General features: G+C 36.5%; 2 protein-coding genes across 4 annotated transcripts in view; one reads left to right on the top strand and one right to left on the bottom strand.

Annotated features, from left to right (window-relative positions):
• Positions 1-319: 319 nt before the first annotated feature.
• msantd4 (Myb/SANT-like DNA-binding domain containing 4 with coiled-coils) lies at positions 320-13,015 on the bottom strand. 2 transcript variants are annotated; one of them, XM_051926894.1, is made up of 4 exons: positions 12,894-13,015; positions 6,361-6,954; positions 3,521-5,506; positions 320-3,200 (listed from the first exon to the last, which is right to left on the bottom strand). In XM_051926894.1, exons 2-3 carry the CDS (start codon positions 6,817-6,819, stop codon positions 4,886-4,888), a joined length of 1,080 nt encoding a protein of 359 aa, XP_051782854.1. In that variant the 5' UTR covers positions 6,820-6,954; positions 12,894-13,015; the 3' UTR covers positions 320-3,200; positions 3,521-4,885. The 2 variants fall into 2 exon arrangements, with proteins under 2 accessions (XP_051782854.1, XP_051782853.1); XM_051926893.1 differs by lacking the exon at positions 12,894-13,015 and adding an exon at positions 10,394-10,654.
• A 151-nt stretch (positions 13,016-13,166) lies between these two features.
• aasdhppt (aminoadipate-semialdehyde dehydrogenase-phosphopantetheinyl transferase) overlaps positions 13,167-21,099 on the top strand; it is a 94,539-nt gene continuing 86,606 nt past the window's right edge. Inside the window, exons 1-2 of one of the 2 annotated variants that reach the window (XM_051926896.1) lie at positions 13,167-13,451; positions 15,717-15,945. In XM_051926896.1, coding sequence (XP_051782856.1) covers positions 13,308-13,451; positions 15,717-15,945 — 373 coding nt within the window. In that variant the 5' untranslated portion in view covers positions 13,167-13,307. The remainder of the gene's footprint in view (positions 13,452-15,716; positions 15,946-21,099) is intronic. The other variant, XM_051926895.1, reaches the window with a different exon arrangement.

The following is a 21,099-nucleotide window of genomic DNA, read 5'->3' as shown; positions in this document are numbered from 1 at the left end:
GCAATCAAGCGTTTGCGATAACTTGCAATGAGTCTTTTACAGCGCTCTGGAGGAATTTTGGCCCACTCATCTTTGCAAAATTGTTGTAATTCAGCTTTATTTGAGGGTTTTCTAGCATGAACCTCCTTTCTGACAAACATGCAAAAGAATAAGAAATCAGGAAGGGGGCAAATAGTTTTTCACACCACTGTATATATATATATACACACAGTATATATATATATATATATATATATATATATATATATATATATATATACATACACGGATATTTCCTCAACTCTTAAAAAAAGAATTTGAGGTATACACCTCCTTGCTGAAAAGAAACTGAATTTCCCATCTGAAAAGCATGTGTAAGGAAGATCAAGAGACAACAAATACCTAGTCTGAACAGTCTTACTATCATAACAAGCAGGCTGAAGCTAATTTCATCCCAGAACTATAAAAAACAATGATTTGGCTATTGAGGTCTAGTATGACTGCTTGACATTAACATTTTAATTAAATAAAACAAATAGATCAATACAATTATTTTTCTTATTTATAATGATTTAATTTGCATTACTTGCACTTACTGATGTGCACTATGTTAACTGAAGTAGCATTCCACAGATTTTTCTGATGAAACTAACAAAATTCACTCATACAGAGGCACAAACTGCTATATCAGGCTACATGCTCTTTGACAACATGTTGTAACTTTTGGGGGCATAAGATATCTTTGTAAATGCATTCGCAGTGCCAGGCATGTAGGTAAATTATATATGTATAATAGGATTGTACACTGATTGTGCAACTTCTAAACTGATCCAATGACTCATGAATGCAGAGCTCAAAGAATGTTTAGTAATTTAAATGGCAAAGGGCACTGGTGCTCTTCTTAACCTGGCCCAACCAACAGCAAACCTGTGGTTAAAACATACAAACCTTTTGAAAGGTCTTCGAAAAACATATGTGTATCATAAGTTCAAAGAACACATTACACGTGTTAAAAATAAACATCACAAGTCGCAAGGGAAAAACCAGATATACTTTGGCATTCGAAGACATCGCTAAGCTAATGTTAAAAGTAAACAATGCATTTTTGCCAGTTCTATATACTCTTTTGTCACTCATTTATGATGATGAAATTGGAGTCAATGTGAGTTTGAAAGAATTGGCAGCTACGCTCGCCCACTAATGAATTCTAAAATATGCAATTGAACTATATTGTGGGCTCTCACAAACCAGGAAAAAAAGAAACCAAAAAGAACTGCTGAACTGATAAAGAAGAGCCACAGGAGATGCCGATTTTGTTTCTCAATACACCTGAAAGTGTAAATGTGCCTAACGACTGTGACATCAATCCATGGATGAGGCTACACTGCATCCACCTTCTTACTACACAACTAAATGATTAACTAAACTAAACTTTCTATTGTAATGCCATGTAGTAATGCAATAGTCAAAATGATACGATACATAAATTAACATATTAGGCTTCAGTTACAAAGCTCTTGAATTGATAACAGCAACTTTAACTTTTTTTCTCTCATTGTCACAGTTCATCTCTTTCCTTTTCTTTCCATAGTTATTTTATACTTTTGTCTGATACATGAGAAGAAATGGGACATTGCAATTTTGAACGTTTAAAGTGTATGAATTGGTGGGAAATGGGGTGAATTTTTAGGAAAAAACTCTGGGCATACCCTTTTCAGCACTAGATTTTGCCTCTATTACGTACAAACTTTTTAGCAAGTTGTTCCCATGTTTATTTTCACCCCAATCACTTCTGGCCCTGTGGGACTAGACCGTCTGTATCTTCATGAAAGAGAAAAACAAATCATGTAACAGAGACGGTATAAGACCTTGTGTACCTACTGTATCATCCAAAGCAAAAGTCAGGTAAAGGAACTGCAGACCCTACTATCCGGTTAACCACAACTAAGGAGGGGGAAGATTCAAACCTGGTCAATCAGATACAAAAATGCAATATCAGCAGATTCTGAGGGACAAAGAGACATACATTGATGAGTTAAACAACATAAAAGAGAAGGAGACCAAAGCATTCACACTTGGCTCTATCTGGGATGTGAACTGGACTAAGGGGAATTGGCCCATCATCATGCTTTTCACGATCAACAATATACATGTTGTGAATTTCCCATTGGGATTAATAAAGTATCTATCTATCTATCTATCTATCTTTGCCGTCTGTTCCACCAGAATACATTTACCATTCCAGTATACAGTGGAACCTTGGTTCACGAACGTCTCGGAACACGTACAAATCGGTTTACGACCAAAACGTTCGCCAAACTTTTGCATCTGTTCACAACCACACACTCAGTATACGAATAAGCCAGTTTCCCTTTCGGTTTGTACATGTTCAGTCTCTCCCTGTGCACACATGAGAGAGAGAGAGAGAGAGACAGACACAGACACACACACACACACACACACACACACACACACACACACACACAGAGGCAGTGCGAGAGAGACAGCTGGACGCATAAGGTAGAGAAGGCAGTTAAAGAATGCACTGGGCTTGATTTTGTTTTCACTTCTGTTTACAGCGATCGGTTCGTAGTGTGCATTGTTGCAATGTTAATTTAATAAACCACCAAGAAAAGTATGGATTTTTTCAAATGTTCATTTTTTTCCCTGTGCTTAAAACTCATTAAAAAAAAAAGTGTTTTTAGCCAGCGGTTGGTAGCGCTATAGCGCAAACTATTGCAGTATTAGTTTTCTCTGTTGTTCAAGGTTTTCTCAGTGTTATTCAATGTTTTTACATTTAGTTTACTATTACGCTGTGCATTCTATGGTTTAATTAACTATATTTGTGCTTAAAAACTTTAAAAAATATATATATATTTACATACAGTTTGTATAGTCTGGAACAGATTAATTGTATTTACATGCAATCCTATGGGGGAAATTACTTCGGTTCACGACCAAATCGGGTTACGACCAGAGTTTTGGAACGAATTATGGTCGTGAACCGAGGTTCCACTGTACATGGATTTATATCATTTCAAAGACAAAACCGAACTGCAGTTGTTTTCTAGCTAGTGTCAGACATGGGCAAGAAGAAACTGAAAGCACTAGACCTTAGCAATTGAAACTGCCTTTCAAAATGTGCAACGTCTGCCAGAAATAATACATATACTGTACCTATATCTGAAATCAATTAAATGTGTCAGTCATTTTCCAACCCGCTACATCCTAACACAGGGTCACGGGGGTCTGCTGGAACCAATCCCAACCAATACAAGGCGCAAGGCAGGAACAAACCCCACCACAGGGCACACACACACACACACACACCAAGCACACACTAAGGACAATTTAGGATCGCCAATGCACCTAACCCACATGTCTTTGGACTGTGGGAGGAAACTGGAGCACCCGGAGGAACCCACGCAGACACGGGGAGGACCCGGGAAGCGAACCCAGGTCTCTTTACTGCGAGGCAGCTACCACTGCGCCACCATGCAGCCCATTAACTGTGTTCTTTAAATATTATTGTTTTACAAACTTACAAGCTTACTGAATTAATATGTTTAGGTTTAACAAATATATACTACAGTTAAAAAGGGATTATACATTAAAAGAACAAACAGAGACCAAGGACACCTCATCACATTCTAAAATATCAAGACTCTGAAATGCCTAATGCACAGATTTTGTTTATTTGGCAAGTGGCCTTGCCTAAACTTTCACAGTGCTACTAACTGAATTGTTAAGAGATCAGTTGCTGATATTTTCAATAAGCTTTTAATGTAATCTCATCAGATAACCTCATAATGAAATCAATATATTTTTTTTGCTTCTTCAGAATAAGCATTTGATGTTACTAGGTCTAAGGTTACTTACTCTGATGTGGCTCATTTTGGCTGACACAAATTGCCTTCACTTTGTTCAGTTTCAAACTTCAGGTGTTGTGTTGTGGCACATTACACAATGAAAAATAAGAATACTGCATATGAAGAATTATTAATGAAGCCTTTTCTACAGTACAAACATATAGTTCTTAGGGAGGATTCCATTACCATTGCTGATTAATGTTACGATACTAATATAAGAATATAAGTAAAGGCTGTAACGCGTGACAAACCACTTAAGGTTTTACAATGTGTAAGAAAATGTTTAAGATTTACAGACCTCAATAGTTACAGCATCCTGAAAATAAGATAACAGTGTGATTCAAGGCATACCCATCTCTCAATATTTAATAAATTATTGTACTTTGGAGTAATCTTATACTCAACTATACTGCATGGCAAATACAAAATATTATATGTGAATCTCCTTAGCATTTTGCTGTGAATGAACTAAGTGAAAGACACAGATGTAAAGATTTTATTCCTAAAGCATAAATTCTTCAATTTTGTTCTTCAAATTTTCCACCATTTCCTCTGAACATCCTTAAATAAGCGTAATGTACAGTACGTTTATATACTGGACTGATTTAAACAAAAAGCATATTCTGAGATTAACTAACCGTTATTCCAAAAATGTCTACATGTCTGAGAAAGTCTCAAAAAGAATTGTGAGTGGTCAACAGGGCCATAACACTGCAGAAGTGTACCACAGAATGTAATATTTTCCTTTTTTTTTTTTTTTTTATATAAAGTCAACAAGTGTTATATGACTATATCTCAGTTCATAAGTTTGTAAAGTATGTATATATGCACCAGGAAGTGGATATTGAACAATTTAAATATTCCACAACAGCTTCACAAAAGAATGTTGAACATTAGATAACGCAAGATTTGATACAAATTCTGATAATAACTAGCACTTTTTGAAAATCATACTTTTCACGCAAGTATAAACATTAAAAGCACTTTGAATTTCTAAGATTGGTGACTAAGTTATCATAAATAAAAAAGAAAAATTACTACTGGTGAAGAGCTAGTTGCTGGCCATCCTTCTGTAGTTGTAAGCGTTCTTTTTCCACTTGAAGCCTTTCTTTTTCAATTTGAAGTCTTCCTGACTCAAATTTAAAAAACTGCAGCCGCTCTTTCTCCAGCTGCAAACGTTCTTTCTCAAGTTTGAGTTTTTCTGTCTCCAAATCAACAGGTTGCCATGGTTTTCTCTCTATCTGCCCATGTTCACAATCTAGTGCAGGTCTCTCAGACTGAAACATGAGCAGCCTTAATCTCTCCCGCTCAATTTGCAGTCGCTCTTTCTCTAGCTGTAATCGTTCATGTTCAATGTCGATTCTGCGCAACTTTTCTTTCTCAATCTGCAGACGTTCTTTCTCCACCTGCAGCCTTTCTGACTCCACATTCAGACGATGCTTCTCCAGGTCTAGCCTTTGCTTTTCCAAAGCAATCAGAATGTTAGTTCCATCTGCAGTGGCTTCCCTTGCTGCTGCTTTCGTGGCACTTAAAATCCCAAACTCATCAATATGAGCAAACACCTCTGGTACCCTGCCTTCTCTGTCAATATCAGGGAGGATAGAAGGGAAGCTCTCATCTTCTTCTTCTACAGATCCCCCAGTTGTTGCACCTTCAAGCTAGATATAGGTATTAAAAGATACAAAAGAATGTTATTCAGATTCAGTCAAAAAGCATAAAGCATTGCAGTGAGACATATTCATCTTCACTGAGACCTTAGTTAGGCTGTTTAAAACATGGCCAAAACCCTTAAATAATGAAGCAGTGCCTTGAGCCATGTCACAAACACTTAGCAGGAGAAAACAGTCACAACATTTCTAGACTATATAAAGAAGATGCATAACATGTTTGCATATTTTAGTCTAAACAGTATAGAACTGAATATTTTAAAAATATAGTGAAGCTGCTTGTGGTTGGTCATACATACAACATTATTCAACCACTACTATCCTGGTGCTGCCAAGGTTCAGAAGCCATAATCTCACTGATATTATATTAGTTTTATGAAAACAGAGACTGTGAGCATTTAAATGTTACATAATGAAATAAACTGAACATACTAAATGTCTGACTGCAATGGTTAGTGAGAGATTCATCATTATTATTTTTTTTTTTTTTTGAGCGAATACTTTTATCCAGTGCGAGACCTACATATATAGTTAGTCCCAAGGTTTAATTAAAATTAACAGTTGTGTAACAGTTGGTAGCATCAGTACAGCTGCAGGGACAATTTTAATTTTCAGTTAAAATGCAGAAATGATAACATTTCCCACTGAACACTATGAAGTAGTAACTTACGATGTTTACTCAACGATATTACTTTTGTCATTTCTACAGCAATATTAGCTTCATTCTTTTGACATGTGGCAAAATACTTTCAAAGATCTCCTTTAATTGCTAATAAATAAATTTAAAAAATAAATGTCTTCAGAACACTGATAACACAAGTAAAAAGTAAAATCAAACAGAATACCCTATAATTATGAGGCTCTTCTTCAACTTTGATTCCAGAGGAAGGTAGACTGCTAGGCTCGCCAAACTCAGCCAAATCCTGCCAATCACAAGAAGAATCCTTCGGGAAGCCATTCAGATCCATACTTTGGTCACCACTAAGGGAATTCTCAATATCTGGTGAAGAAGGATTGAATTCATTTTTGATATCGGAGAGATCTGCCCTCATCTGCTTTCGTTTCATCAATGCTCGCCAGTCTAGATATCTCCGTTTCACTTCCACCGCAGTACGGAGCTCGCCTTCTCCAAGAGCATTCACACATTCAGCAACCTCATCCCAAGCCCTTCTTTTCAGCTCATTAATTGCAGTGTTCTGCTGCTTGGAAAAAAGTATATCTTTACGTTTCCTAATTTCTCTGATTAACGTCTGTGTTTCTTTGACACTATAATTGCTTTTCCTTTTCCGTTTCAGCTGCTTCATCTGTAAGAAATCCAGTTTGGCGTATGGAGAAAAGCCTTGCAAGGTAGAAATGATGTTCAGATCCAAAACGCTTGGATGAAAGGAAGAACTTCAGTCACTGACGAATGCTCATTAAACCTGGAAAACCACAGACTTCTACAAGAATAACAAAATAGTTATAAGCAACTTATTCAACCTCTGCCAGGATTCCTTTCCTAGAAATTGTAAAAATAAGAGTTTATAAAACTCCAAGATGGCCAACATTAATTTATAGAACCTACAGCAGATTTATTTCTGTTTACATTTTTTTCACTAATTTGTTTTAATTTACGCTTATTTATAGATATGACATTCTACTGTGTTCCTAATTATCCACTGTTTTAGTTATTTTTTACATCTTATCGCATTTAATTAACAGTTTAATATATGCATTCTTTAAATTCAGATTTTGAAAAGATAACCTTAATCTCACAGGGAGGTAGAAAGTTTGATTTTAAAGAGATTTTTTTAGTGAAAGAAGCACAAATGTTCTTTTCCAATGGTTAACAAATGTCAGCAATAGTAAATTGTATATTCTTTAAAAGATAAAAGCAGTAGCTTTATACCAGACTCCCATAAATATCCTTTTATGTCATTTGCCTTTCAACTTATTTATATAACTTCTTGCTTCATTTTACACAACTATCATTCTCATTATCTGTTCACTGTCACACGTTCTTCTTTATATTTTTGACCATCCAAGAATTACTTAATTCAGTCCCCAAGAACATCCTACATTCAAATGGTTCATGTTACAGTTTTATAAAATTCAGCAAAATTATAAATCTGCTAGGAATGGGTATGCATTTTCAGTTGATAATGTCTGAATTGAGTTATAAACACAGAACAAAAAAAAAATGATTACATGCTTTTTTATGTGAGGTGTCTTTGGCAAGGCGTTTACTCCTGCTACTTTTTGCAGCAAAATCTTGTAGGGAGACATGAAAATTTGCCAAAAAATATATTTGCTACCCACCACTCTAAAAAAATGTTGATGAGAAGAAATGTTTGATGTGCTGATTTACTATACATAAATAGTGTCAACCACTCGATTTGTAAAATCTAGAGTTAAAGTGATCCCCGCTGACAAATATGCTATTTGAAAACTTTTTTTATGTATTTCCTTTCCTTTATGAAGAAATACTTCCTACCATTTGTGCTTCCTTCTATGCCCTCCCTTTTTAACTGAACTCATTTTTAAGAAACAGATGGCATGCATTTTGTTTACTGCCTACATAATTTTAAACATTCTAATATACTATATCAGTCCAAAATCTTCTTTTGCGTAAGCTAAATAGATCTAAGCTAAAAAGATTAAACTCACTCTTTTTTTGCACAGCTCACTCCCACTGTCTGGAAATCAATTTAGTAACACTTCTCTGCATTTTGTCTAGTGCTATTATGTCCTTTATGTAGTACAGAGACTAAAACTGCACCTACTACACCAGGGGGGTATTTTTCGTACGTCGCTTAAACCATCTGAGATCAGGTGCCTCATCTTGAATGAGTTAATGCCAGTGAAACTCATCCAGATAAGTCGGTTTTTCAAACGCAGCTGTGTATTAGATTAGTGTAGCTGGATCTAATCATACGAGATGAATGTGTGCGCCCGCGCTGAGTGAAAAGCCCATATATATTGAGTCTAGAAAACATGATCAGCAAGTCTTTGATAGGCTGCAACAAAATGACGAAAGAACGGGTGCATTTTTTTTTTCACACACGCGGCGCAAGACCTTTTATTCGAAGGACACGAAGAATTTCAAGATTTAATATACACAAGGGGTAACACTGCAAAAGCAGCCCAGACCAGAAAAGATGGCTGGCAAAAGGTGGCCGAAAAAATTAAACGCTAAGTAGTGTACATTGTACTTACTGAATGCAGCGTTTCACTTCCTATGTGTCAGATTAATTATTATTTAATATGTCATAATTCCAGATCAAACGTGAGCACAAGGAGAACATGGGAACAGGTTAAAGTGAAGTACAAGAATATACTTCAAACTGGTAAATATTGGTATATAACTATTTAAAGAATTGTTGACATAAAGAATCATATATAATATAAAAAAACTTTAATTTTAAAGCTAATAAGGAGGCAGACAAGCAAAAAACAGGTGGAGGTCCACGCGGTCCAGACCTAACCCCTGCAGAAGAGTTGGCTCTCCAGCAAAATGCCCATCGCCCTGTTTCTGAGGGCATTCCAGGGGGAAGCTCCTCCTCAGAACCAGTGGCAGGATGCAGTGGTCATTTCATTTCAGGTAAAGGATGGTCATTGCATATTTGTCCTCCATGTGTGCTATAGGTATGTTCCATATAGCCCTCTTTTTTGTTGGGTCAGTTGCAGGGAATGTCTTATCCCTTGAACCTGTGTCTGACCAACGAGATATTAACGAAGGTCAAATATTTGATGAAGACACTGTGTCTGATTATTCATCAGGAGGAGAGGTACATTTTCCAAATAATGTTTGATCAAACTCCACTCTGATCAGTTCCATGTGTCCCAATCACATTTGGAAATCCTGGTAATGAGAATGTTAGGCTGATTGTGGGATTCTTTATGGAACTGTGGGTGTTTTAACCTGTGTATTACCTACCTGCAATGGCATGAAACGCCTCTTTTATTGTCTGCACACGCAGGTGTCCAGGAAACACAATGAAAACCTGAAGGTAATGTTTCAGAGCCAAACAGACTTTACGATTTGCCTGGCAAACTGCACTTTTCGATAGATGTTCCGCATCGCCTACAGTATATAAAAAAGTGCCGCTTGCAAGAAACCTCAAAGCAATGCCTACTGTCTGTGTGGTTGTGAGAGCCCGACTTCGCCGAGTTTGACTTCGAATATACTGAGCTAATAAATCTTTGAGGTACAATATTCCCCCTCGGCTAAAGCAGTATCTTTTGTACAGAATTTCCTCCGGGGGCAATAAAGGATATTGCCGATCGCGCAAAACCCTCTTTATATGAAATTCTCTTCGTATAATTTGCGCACCAATATCAATTGGTCGCTCATTCATGAACGGCGAAGCCCTGACTGGATGACTTCCACGCACCGTCACTGATCACGTGTGTAAACTAATCCTTGTTTACGCAGAACAAACCTGCTCCGAGCAGGTTTGCGGATTTGGATGTGTTGCTATGACAACACTTCCCAGCAAGAGTTTCAAAAAACCGACAGATCCAGGATCAGGCCAAATCGTCAACAATTACATCCGGCTAAGCGAGTAATCCACGTACGAAAAATACCCCCCAGATGTGGCCTCATAAGTACATTACACACCTTAAGTATTTACTTGTAATCAATATAGTACACTATGGGATCCAACATTCTAGATTAGCTTGGTTAATTCTTTATATACACTCTCTACGCTAGGACAGTGAGAAATGTACCAGGACTCCCAAGTATTTCTCTTAAAGAATGATTTAAATTATTAAGTATAATTTCTTAATGGTGATGTCTTACATTTTTATTTACTGTGTTTTAAACGCTAACTGACATGCTGAATAAAATTATAATAATAATCATGGGATACTGTATGATAAATTATTAAACTGTACCTGCCACAGACTATTTCTCTACAGGGCTCTAGCTAAAAATCATGCACTTTCCATCTCTTGAATGAAGCAGAAAAATGAGCCTGACTTCCCAGGATGTTACAGCTTCTCTTCTTAAGTGTGTAGGTGGTTACGTTTACTGTAAAAACATTAACATGAAAAACAATGTGCTCATTGTCTCTATTTTAACTACTACATAATGAGACTGCATAACAATAAACTTAATAATTTGCCATTTCAGGTCATAATTGGAGGTTTTCTCTGATTGATAGATTGTAAACAGTATGACATCGTGGATAAAGAACTGGGATCCAGACCACTACATTCTGGATTAATTCCCATCAATGTCTTGCAACCCTGAGCAAATCATTTAACCTGAATGTACTCTAAATGTTAAAAAAAACAAAACTGTGCACAGTTTTATTATAAGACCGTACTTGTAAAATTCCTTGGAATGAACTTAGTAATAGAAAAGGTCTATATCAAAATATATCATTGTTCAGTCTGTCTGCTGAGATAACTTTCAGGTTTTAAGACTTCGTAAAATAACATGCCATGCATAAATAGACCATTTAAATACAATATTTAAAAGAAGAAAAGTATAATTATAAAGTCATAAGGTGAATAATTATGAAACACACATTCTTGCATTCATGTTTAATATACTAAATTATTTTCTACATGAAATACTTATTGAATTTTATTATATGTGGATTTCCACACCACTGATCCCTTCCCAACCATAATTGACTGTAGTACGCTTACGTGAGCAGCTTATGTTTTAATTTCTTTATATATACATGCATACATACAAACACAAGTACATTGTATATAAGATATATATTAATTCAATGACAGGTTGAAGGAGTAATTAATCTGAAAGTCCACTGTTTAAAGGCCAGTCCCTTAACTCTAAAGGCACTCTGTGTGAATATATACATATAAAATGATATAATATTCAAACACACAAAAGCAACTTAAATCAATACAAAGGAAAAAAGAAGTACATCATCACAAAAAGAAAAAAAATGGCTAATGAAGCCAAACAAGGCAAGAAACACAAGATTAAACAGATACCTATAGCAAGTAGGAATAATATGTCCAGTATACAAAATGAGATTTTAGCATGCAATGAATTGGTTATTTGCAGAATCCTGTAATCATCTGCATGCAAGACAACTGACAAATAAAATTGTTGCAAAACTGGAGTAATGACACTGTCCTTTATGAACGAGTGAATTGGGAGCTGAGCCTGAGGATCATTGAGATAGAACTGGCTGCGTTTGTTTTAAGAGGGTCATTTCTATAGACTTTGAAAATTCCCAAGATCATAACTGAAGACTTCACATATAATGGATTGCCAAGACCCTACTACCACTGCAGTTTTGATTTATATAAATTATTACATATATATATATATTTTTTTAATCCTTTACTCGCCATGTACAATTTCTTGTATTACAAATCTTTCATTTTTTTGCATACCCCAACTTACTCTCCAGAGAGTTTTTTTGGGGGGTCAGCTACTTGTGCAGCGTCCCTGGAGCAATTACAGGTTAAGGGCCTTGCTCAAATGCCCAACGGAGTAGCATTCCTTCTGTTTTCTCTCTTTATATGTACAGTACAGTACTTCACATTACAGAGAACGAGTCCACCCCCCAAAACCCTGAATATGATTAAGCAAGCTATTTAACGTAATGTTATTATATGGACTGCCTTTAATAAAGTTTTCCCACTTTTGTTTATATAAAATTATTTTGATGAATTTGTATTGTCCTATGAAGCAAAAGTCAGGAGCCATGGATGCGGACCGTCAGCAGCAACTTGATTTTATTTGTAAAGCACGTGAACATTCGCTTCTTTTCATGTGTGGTTGTGCGAAATGTTTTTGAAAAAACTACACAAATAAGATAAACTTAACATAATACCAATAGGCAACCTCACTTTACCTTTCTTGGTTTACTCTGCGATGCCAGGAACTAAAACCTAATAAAATATTCAGAGGTTTCGGCACCTACAAAATTAGAGATGCCGTAAAACTAGATAAAGCACTTCGATGAATGTATTAAATCAAAGCTACGCTTCCATGCATGACTGCTTTGCGTATGTAAAATAAATCACATCGCAACAATATTATGTTTTGTATGCAGTGGAGTTGCAGCTATCCCACAAAATGTTCTGCCCCATCCACTTTTCTCAGGACTTTTAAAGGATGCAGGGTCCGGCCTGCAGCAGGTGGCTCGTCACTTGCTAGCAGACAGGGCTCCACAGCCCGCATGCCTGCAGTCTTGTTTCCCGAAGCCTCTATTTGCAGACACCGAGAGTCAGGGCGATCGTTAAACAGAGAAAGCCTCGTTAAATTGCTAGCACATCTTTCTTACAAACGTCCAAGTTTTGCACTCGAGTGAAATCATTTTTTAATCTGTTCTGGAAATAAAATCTCAAGAGACAAAGTAAAAGCCTAGCTGCCGCCTTGTATTTGCTGATGAAAATAATAACTTACCGGAATGGAGAGAGGGGAAAGCCTCAGTGGAGAATCTACCCCATTCACAAAGCTCAGCGGAGGGACCTCCGGTTGCAAGCAGGTAAACAAAGGTTTCCTACAACTATTGGATGATGTGTGCGTCACTCAAGTGATACCCCCACTGACCACACCTCGCCGCTCCGTAGTTGGCACCAATGCAAAGCCCAGTTGAATGTTGATTCGCAAGAAATCTCAAACGACCGGTTCACGATTCGTGTATCTTCATGTCATTCAAAAAGGGCGGGTTAAAGTGTGGCGAAATCGTTTGCGCATGTGTAACGCTGTCAATGCTGTGCAAATATGGTGCTCTTCATTATAAATATTGAACTGAAGATATTTACGTTTGTTCACTTATAAGATATGAACACCAGATTCTTCCTGTCTTCTTAAGTAATGGAAAGTGTACGCTGGGCATTTAGGTGTGGCAGTTGGTCGCCAAGTTGCTCTGAATGGCTTTTAGCGGCGCGATGTGTGCAGCGTGAAGAGAAAGACAGGATTGGACAGTTTGTCTTTGCCAAGGATTCCAAGTCAGCTATGGTAATACAGTAGAACCTAAGGTGATGGTACATGCTGGCTTATTTACCCTGAGTGAAAATCTAATTACTGTAGAAGTAATAGTAAAGGGTGTGCTGTAGTATGTAAAATATTGTGTATTTTCTTATGGCAAACTTAAAGGGAAAGAAAAAGTTAAAACAGATTTGATGACTATATAGTAAAAATGGTATTTGTATCCGAGTTAAAATACAGAAACGCGAAGTTGAAAAAGAAGCGGCTTGGAGGTAATAATGTACATATTTTAGTAATGACATTAAAATTGAAAAAGAGTAATGCGATGAATGAATCAGTACAACAGGTTTGTAATGGAAAGTATATGGAGAAATGCTTTGGAGAGTGAATTAAAATTAATGAATCAATTGTGTGAATTTTGCATTTTCTTTCTGTGACCCCTGTTTCGCCATTTTCTGTTTAAAAGAATGAATTGTTAGTGCATAATGTTAGAACGATCAGGAAATAAATAGAAATGTCAAATTGGTTACTCTGAGGCTAGGGAGCTGCAATGGCAATCGGAAGGTTGCCGGTTCGAATCCCGTAAATGCCAATAGGGACTGCTCTGTTGGGCCCTTGAGCAAGGCCCTTAACCTGCAATTGCTGAGCTCTTTGAGTAGTGAGAAAAGCGCTATATAAATCCATCCATCCATCCATTTTCCAACCCGCTGAATCCGAACACAGGGTCACGGGGGTCTGCTGGAGCCAATCCCAGCCAACACAGGGCACAAGGCAGGAACCAATCCCGGGCAGGGTGCCAACCAACCGCAGCGCTATATAAATGCAAAGAATTATTATTATTACTGTCAAATGAAGCAACTGATCCATTTCAAGTACTGTCTAAAGAAAGTTTGTTAAATAACTCAAGCTACTTTATTATTATATAAGTGAAATATATTGTAACAAGGTTAAAGTGTTTACCAGTTATAATTGTCCACCTAATGACTGCACCATTCTGATTGAAGAAAAGTGATCACAAGCTTAAATTTCATTTTATCTAACTAATCTAACTGTGGCGCTCATTAATACTTTACAACATTTTTAAATCAATAAAGAACAATCTGTTGTATTTTTATAAAATGTAGTTAAAAGAAACAAAGGCAAAACTTTATTGTAGATTTTTTCTTTCAAATGAACAGCCCTAGTAATTCTTAAGAAGATTATTGTAGCGGTTGGCAGTGCTGCGTCACAGTTCAAAAGGCAGGGAATGGTACATTTCTTCATGTATTTGTGTGGGTTTTCTTTAATTACTCTGGCTGTTATTTTTGGCCAGGGCTCCCTCCCTGACTAAGGTTCAAATCCATGTGTTGTGCAGTTTTTCATCATTGAGCTTTTTATGTTAATGTTACTTTTGTTAACTGCCTGCTGTATTTTCTTAGAATACACTTAGGAGTGGTGAGTTGTTGTGTTTTGCTGTGCTTGTGCACAATTAGTAATTTATTAGATTTCTGGACCTATTACTCTATTTTGACTATTTTCATATTGAAACTTTGTTTGCTTTTGGATTTGCCTTAAACAGGCATTGTATGTTCTTTCCCATTGTCTACTATGACATACTCTGTAACTTATTAATTATACAGTTAATTATTATATAAGATAATATTTTAGAAAATTATAATAATATATGTATATTATTTATTTATTTGTTGTTCTGGGTTGTAATCTCTGTGTTGGTAATGTTGTTAAAGGTTTCCTCTGATGCACTGTGGTTTTCTTCCGCATCCCAAAGTTGTTGCAGTTAGGCTGGCTGTTGTTTTGAGCCTGAGCCAGCCCTAGGTGAGGTGACATGTTAGCCCATTGCTGGATACCTCACTCAAATATCCAGACTTACTCATGCCGTATAAATTTAGATTTAACATACGTTGGGGTTTTGAGAGGGAAAATGAATATATTTTTTTTTAACTGGAATGATTAAAAAATTGCAACATGAAGATACACAAGCATATTAGTATATCTAATAGTGTGGTCCAAAGTGACCTCTAAGTGATATAAAGACTTTTACTTTATTTTTAAATTAATTTGGTTTAAATAGAATGTCTGCATTTATTTTATATGTAGTGCTGTACATTGTGGGCAATATCAGATTTGGGTCAAGGTGAAATAATGCGTTTCATATGTACTGCATAAGTAACATATGTTAACTTTAAAACTAACAGATTAGTCCATCAAGAAACATGCATGGTTACAACTTCATTCTTTGAATTACATCAAGGACTCTTCAAGTTCTCTCAACATTTTTTTTTGTTTCTGTTCCAGGCTGGTCGTTTGCTGATTAGAAAATTGATTACTGAAAAAATGAACATACCATGGAATGAAATACATTTAGAAAGGACTCCTAAAGGAAAACCAGTTCTTGCAAAACCAGTTCTTCACAACATCTCTCAGAAATACAACTTTAACATATCACACCAAGGGGACTATGTTGTTCTTGCTGCAGAACCAGGGTTGCAAGTGGGGGTTGATGTTATGAAGACAAGCAGGCCAGGTAAAATAACATTTTAACAATGTTTATTGTTATACATACTTTTTTTAAGTGAATACAGTACATGAAAATATTGAGCAAGATTGAATATAATGGATTTTTGCTATATATATTTATCCAGGTTAGTATGGTTATAATTAGAATGGCCTTTTACTTTTTGTCAGATTAGCATAGCTTGTAATTTGCAAAATTTTCATTTTTCAGAGATAGATAGATAGATAGAGACTTGCTGATTTTATTTTTTTGGTCAGTCTACTGTATTCTTCTTAATGTCATGCTTATTATTTGTGGTATCAACAGTTGAATGATTTTTAATCCAGTCAAAAATTGTTAAGGCAACCCTTACCCTGAACAGCAAAAGATACAGAAAATGAATTGCTGAATAGAGAAACACAGATGGAATCTTTCATTGGATGTAACCAAAAAGCACTTCAATGAACCACCACTAGATGTTGCCCTTGTTTTGCTGATAAGAACATTATACAATTATTTCTAAGAGTTTCCCATTCTACCTCTTTTTACACCTTTAATTAGGGGTTTCCACCAATATTGACTAAAATTAATATTTTTAAAATTTGACTTTTTTCCCATATTGGTATGCTTGGTTACAACATTAGTTTTTGGTAATAAATTCTGTAGTTTCTTGTGTCTTTGAATGAACCAAAGACAGTAAATTATCTTATCTGTTGTGGGTACTTATCAGAAATGTGGGTAGTCAGTTTTTCAAATGACATGTCATTAACATATTATTTATGTCAGTGATTTGATAAAGTAAGAGTGAACTAAAGAAACAAAGTCACTGATTCTATTCATCAGTTGTTTACTTAAAATAAATTTAGCACAGAGTATATTGAGAGTGTAAAGCATAATACACTTGGAGCAAGATTATGCATCTTCTGCCAAATATTTAATTAGGCTTCACTTATGATAACATTGTCCTTAGTTTAGCTCTGATCATCCTTTAAAAAATTTCAATGTACTGTATGGCCAAAAGCTCTGTCATATTTGCTGTATAATTAATTGCATCTAAACCAAGCAATGTGTGAGGTTTGAGTTTTCTGATATTGCACAGCTTGTACTACATTTTTTAACAAGCAAAATGATAAATCACACTATGCTCTAAAATCTTTTAATTGGATTGTCTATTCTATAATGCAAGTACAGTTAACTGTTATTCATCATGTGCAGTTGATTGGGTGCATAAAATTAGTGACCGGATTAATAAACATTATCAAGATGTTTGACAATTTTTGACTTATATTGTTTGAATTGTCCAGTACATTTTCATCAGTCATGTCGAATGGCTGTGAGTCTCTGTTAAAGGAAAGTGAAATGTCATGAAATGGGTGGATTGGGGCATAGATACAGGGGTAGTGTGTAGCTGTGTGACTCACTCTGATAATGGCTATTTTATGGATATTTCTACAGGGGGTTGGTAAATGCCCAGAATAGTTTTTATGATAAATAAAACATTTTGAATGTGAACAATAACTATTGCAATATACTGCCAATAATGCGTTTTGTACAATAGAGAGGTTTTTTTTCCAACTAAAATGCAGTGCAAAAGAATGCATAAGGAACTCTAAGAATCAACCAAGGCCCGAATTTTGGTGTAAGAAAAGAAAGCACATGTACACAAGTAAAACTGAACTCAAAAGTGCTACAGTATTCACATTCTTACCTATTTTTAGTAGTATGTAACATACAGTAACTATGTCTGTGAATAGCATGAAGAGATAAGCTATAAAGTGCCATTGTTAAAACACATTCTTTTTCTGTACTGCTTTTTCTCCACTAGTTTGCCTGCCAGTGAAACCATATGCTATATCACCTAACCTTCACTTTTACTCCATTACTAGCTAGTTATCTAACATAAAAATGTTTTAACCTCTTGTTTGTCTGTGTGTGTGTTTTCATGACACAGAAATTACTAGAATTTCTGTCAGCTGTCTCCTGATATGTATGTGAACTGAAGTAGAGATCTGCCTTCTCATGGAACCTGATTTCATTGATTGCAGTTTAAGACGTAATTTTAATGCTTTTAATGCTTAGTGCATAAGCAAGTGCTTGAGCAACAAGAGGCTAGATTAAAATAATCTTGAGTATTTAAATGTTTTTTAACTTTAATGTTTAGTTGATACCTAAATCTTTATCATTGTCTTGATGATACAGCTCCCTTTATTGGGAGGTCTCTGCAAGTGCTCTACCAATGAGAATGGAGTCAGCGGAGGATACCAAAAGCTCTACCTAGATCAAGAATAGCAACAGTATTGGCCTGATTTGGCCTAGGCCCACCCACTTTGCTCATTGGTCCAAACTGTTTTGTGGCTTATTATTTGTATTATTATTTTTTATGCACACAAAATGGAGCCTACATTCATAAATTATATTTATTTCAATATCAATTCATTATAAACCTAAGCTGAAAAATTTTCAGTGTTAAATTACTATGAAGTAACTATTAACAAAAGCATATGGAACATGTGTGTGTGTGTGTGTATATATATATATATATATATATATATATATATATATATATATATATATATATACAGTGGTGTGAAAAAACTATTTGCCCCCTTCCTGATTTCTTATTCTTTGCATGTTTGTCACACAAAATGTTTCTGATCATCAAACACATTTAACCATTAGTCAAATATAACACAAGTAAACACAAAATGCAGTTTGTAAATGGTGGTTTTTATAATTTAGGGAGAAAAAAAAATCCAAACCTACATGGCCCTGTGTGAAAAAGTAATTGCCCCCTGAACCTAATAACTGGTTGGGCCACCCTTAGCAGCAATAACTGCAATCAAGCGTTTGCGATAACTTGCAATGAGTCTTTTACAGCGCTCTGGAGGAATTTTGGCCCACTCATCTTTGCAAAATTGTTGTAATTCAGCTTTATTTGAGGGTTTTCTAGCATGAACCGCCTTTCTAAGGTCATGCCATAGCATCTCAATTGGATTCAGGTCAGGACTTTGACTAGGCCACTCCAAAGTCTTCATTTTGTTTTTCTTCAGCCATTCAGAGGTGGATTTGCTGGTGTGTTTTGGGTCATTGTCCTGTTGCAGCACCCAAGATCGCTTCAGCTTGAGTTGACGAACAGATGGCCGGACATTCTCCTTCAGGATTTTTTGGTAGACAGTAGAATTCATGGTTCCATCTATCACAGCAAGCCTTCCAGGTCCTGAAGCAGCAAAACAACCCCAGACCATCAAACTACCACCACCATATTTTACTGTTGGTATGATGTTCTTTTTCTGAAATGCTGTGTTCCTTTTACACCAGATGTAACAGGACATTTGCCTTCCAAAAAGTTCAACTTTTGACTCATCAGTCCACAAGGTATTTTCCCAAAAGTCTTGGCAATCATTGAGATGTTTCTTAGCAAAATTGAGACGAGCCCTAATGTTCTTTTTGCTTAACAGTGGTTTGCGTCTTGGAAATCTGCCATGCAGGCCGTTTTTGCCCCGTCTCTTTCTTATGGTGGAGTCGTGAACACTGACCTTAATTGAGGCAAGTGAGGCCTGCAGTTCTTTAGACGTTGTCCTGGGGTCTTTTGTGACCTCTCGGATGAGTCGTCTCTGCGCTCTTGGGGTAATTTTGGTTGGCCGGCCACTCCTGGGAAGGTTCACCACTGTTCCATGTTTTTGCCATTTGTGGATAATGGCTCTCACTGTGGTTCGCTGGAGTCCCAAAGCTTTAGAAATGGCTTTATAACCTTTACCAGACTGATAGATCTCAATTACTTCTGTTCTCATTTGTTCCTGAATTTCTTTGGATCTTGGCATGATGTCTAGCTTTTGAGGTGCTTTTGGTCTACTTCTCTGTGTCAGGCAGCTCCTATTTAAGTGATTTCTTGATTGAAACAGGTGTGGCAGTAATCAGGCCTGGGGGTGGCTACGGAAATTGAACTCAGGTGTGATACACCACAGTTAGGTTATTTTTTAACAAGGGGGCAATTACTTTTTCACACAGGGCCATGTAGGTTTGGATTTTTTTTCTCCCTAAATAATAAACACCATCATTTAAAAACTGCATTTTGTGTTTACTTGTGTTATATTTGACTAATGGTTAAATGTGTTTGATGATCAGGAACATTTTGTGTGACAAACATGCAAAAGAATAAGAAATCAGGAAGGGGGCAAATAGTTTTTCACACCACTGTATGTATGTATATGTATATGTGTATATGTATATATATATATATATATATATATATATATATATATATATATATATATATGGCGATTTTACTGTGTCCACCTGACAAATTCTTCAAAATAAGATTTTAAAGGTTACCAGTTACGATCACACCTGATTGACACTTCTGATGTCAATGCAGGCTATCAATTAGTAACTTACTAAATATACTTATTATGTGTGTTTATCCTTTTGGAGAGAATCAGGAAAAAGGCTAGTAGATGAACATAAACAATATCTTGACAAACAACCCTTTGCCCAACAAGGCTTTGGAAAACATCTTGCATCACCCCAGTCCCAAAGGTATCACGTCCTAGTGAGCTGAATGACTTTCGGCCTGTTGCTCTGACATCACATGTGATGAAGACCATGGAGAGGCTGCTGCTTCACCACCTTAGGCCACAGGTTCAACATGCCCTTGACCCTCTGCTGTTTGTATATCAGGAGAAGGTGGGAGCGGAGGATGCCATCATCTATATGCTACACCGATCCCTCTTCCACTTAGACAGAGGCAGTGGTGCTGTAAGAATTATGTTTCTAGATTTCTCTAGCGCCCTCAACACAATCCAACCTCTGCTCCTTAGGGACAAGCTGACAGACATGGGAGTAGATTCATACCTATTGGCATGGATTGTGGACTATCTTAAAGACAGACCTCAGTATGTGCGTCTTGGGAACTGCACGTCTGACATTGTGGTCAGCAACACAGGAGCGCCACAAGGGACTGTACTTTCTCCGGTCCTGTTCAGCCTATATACATCGGACTTCCAATACAACTCGGAGTCCTGCCACGTGCAAAAGTTCGCTGATGACACTGCTATCGTGGGCTGCATCAGGAATGGGCTGGAGGAGGAGTATAGGGACCTAATCAATGACTTTGTTAAATGGTGCGACTCAAACCACCTACAACTGAACACCAGCAAAACCAAGGAGCTGGTGGTGGATTTTAGG

This window comes from Erpetoichthys calabaricus, chromosome 4 (genome assembly GCF_900747795.2).
Source record: "Erpetoichthys calabaricus chromosome 4, fErpCal1.3, whole genome shotgun sequence".
Classification (NCBI taxonomy): domain Eukaryota; kingdom Metazoa; phylum Chordata; class Cladistia; order Polypteriformes; family Polypteridae; genus Erpetoichthys; species Erpetoichthys calabaricus.
The sequence above is the reverse complement of the archived record's forward strand: the minus strand, read 5'-3'. Positions and strand labels throughout refer to the sequence as shown.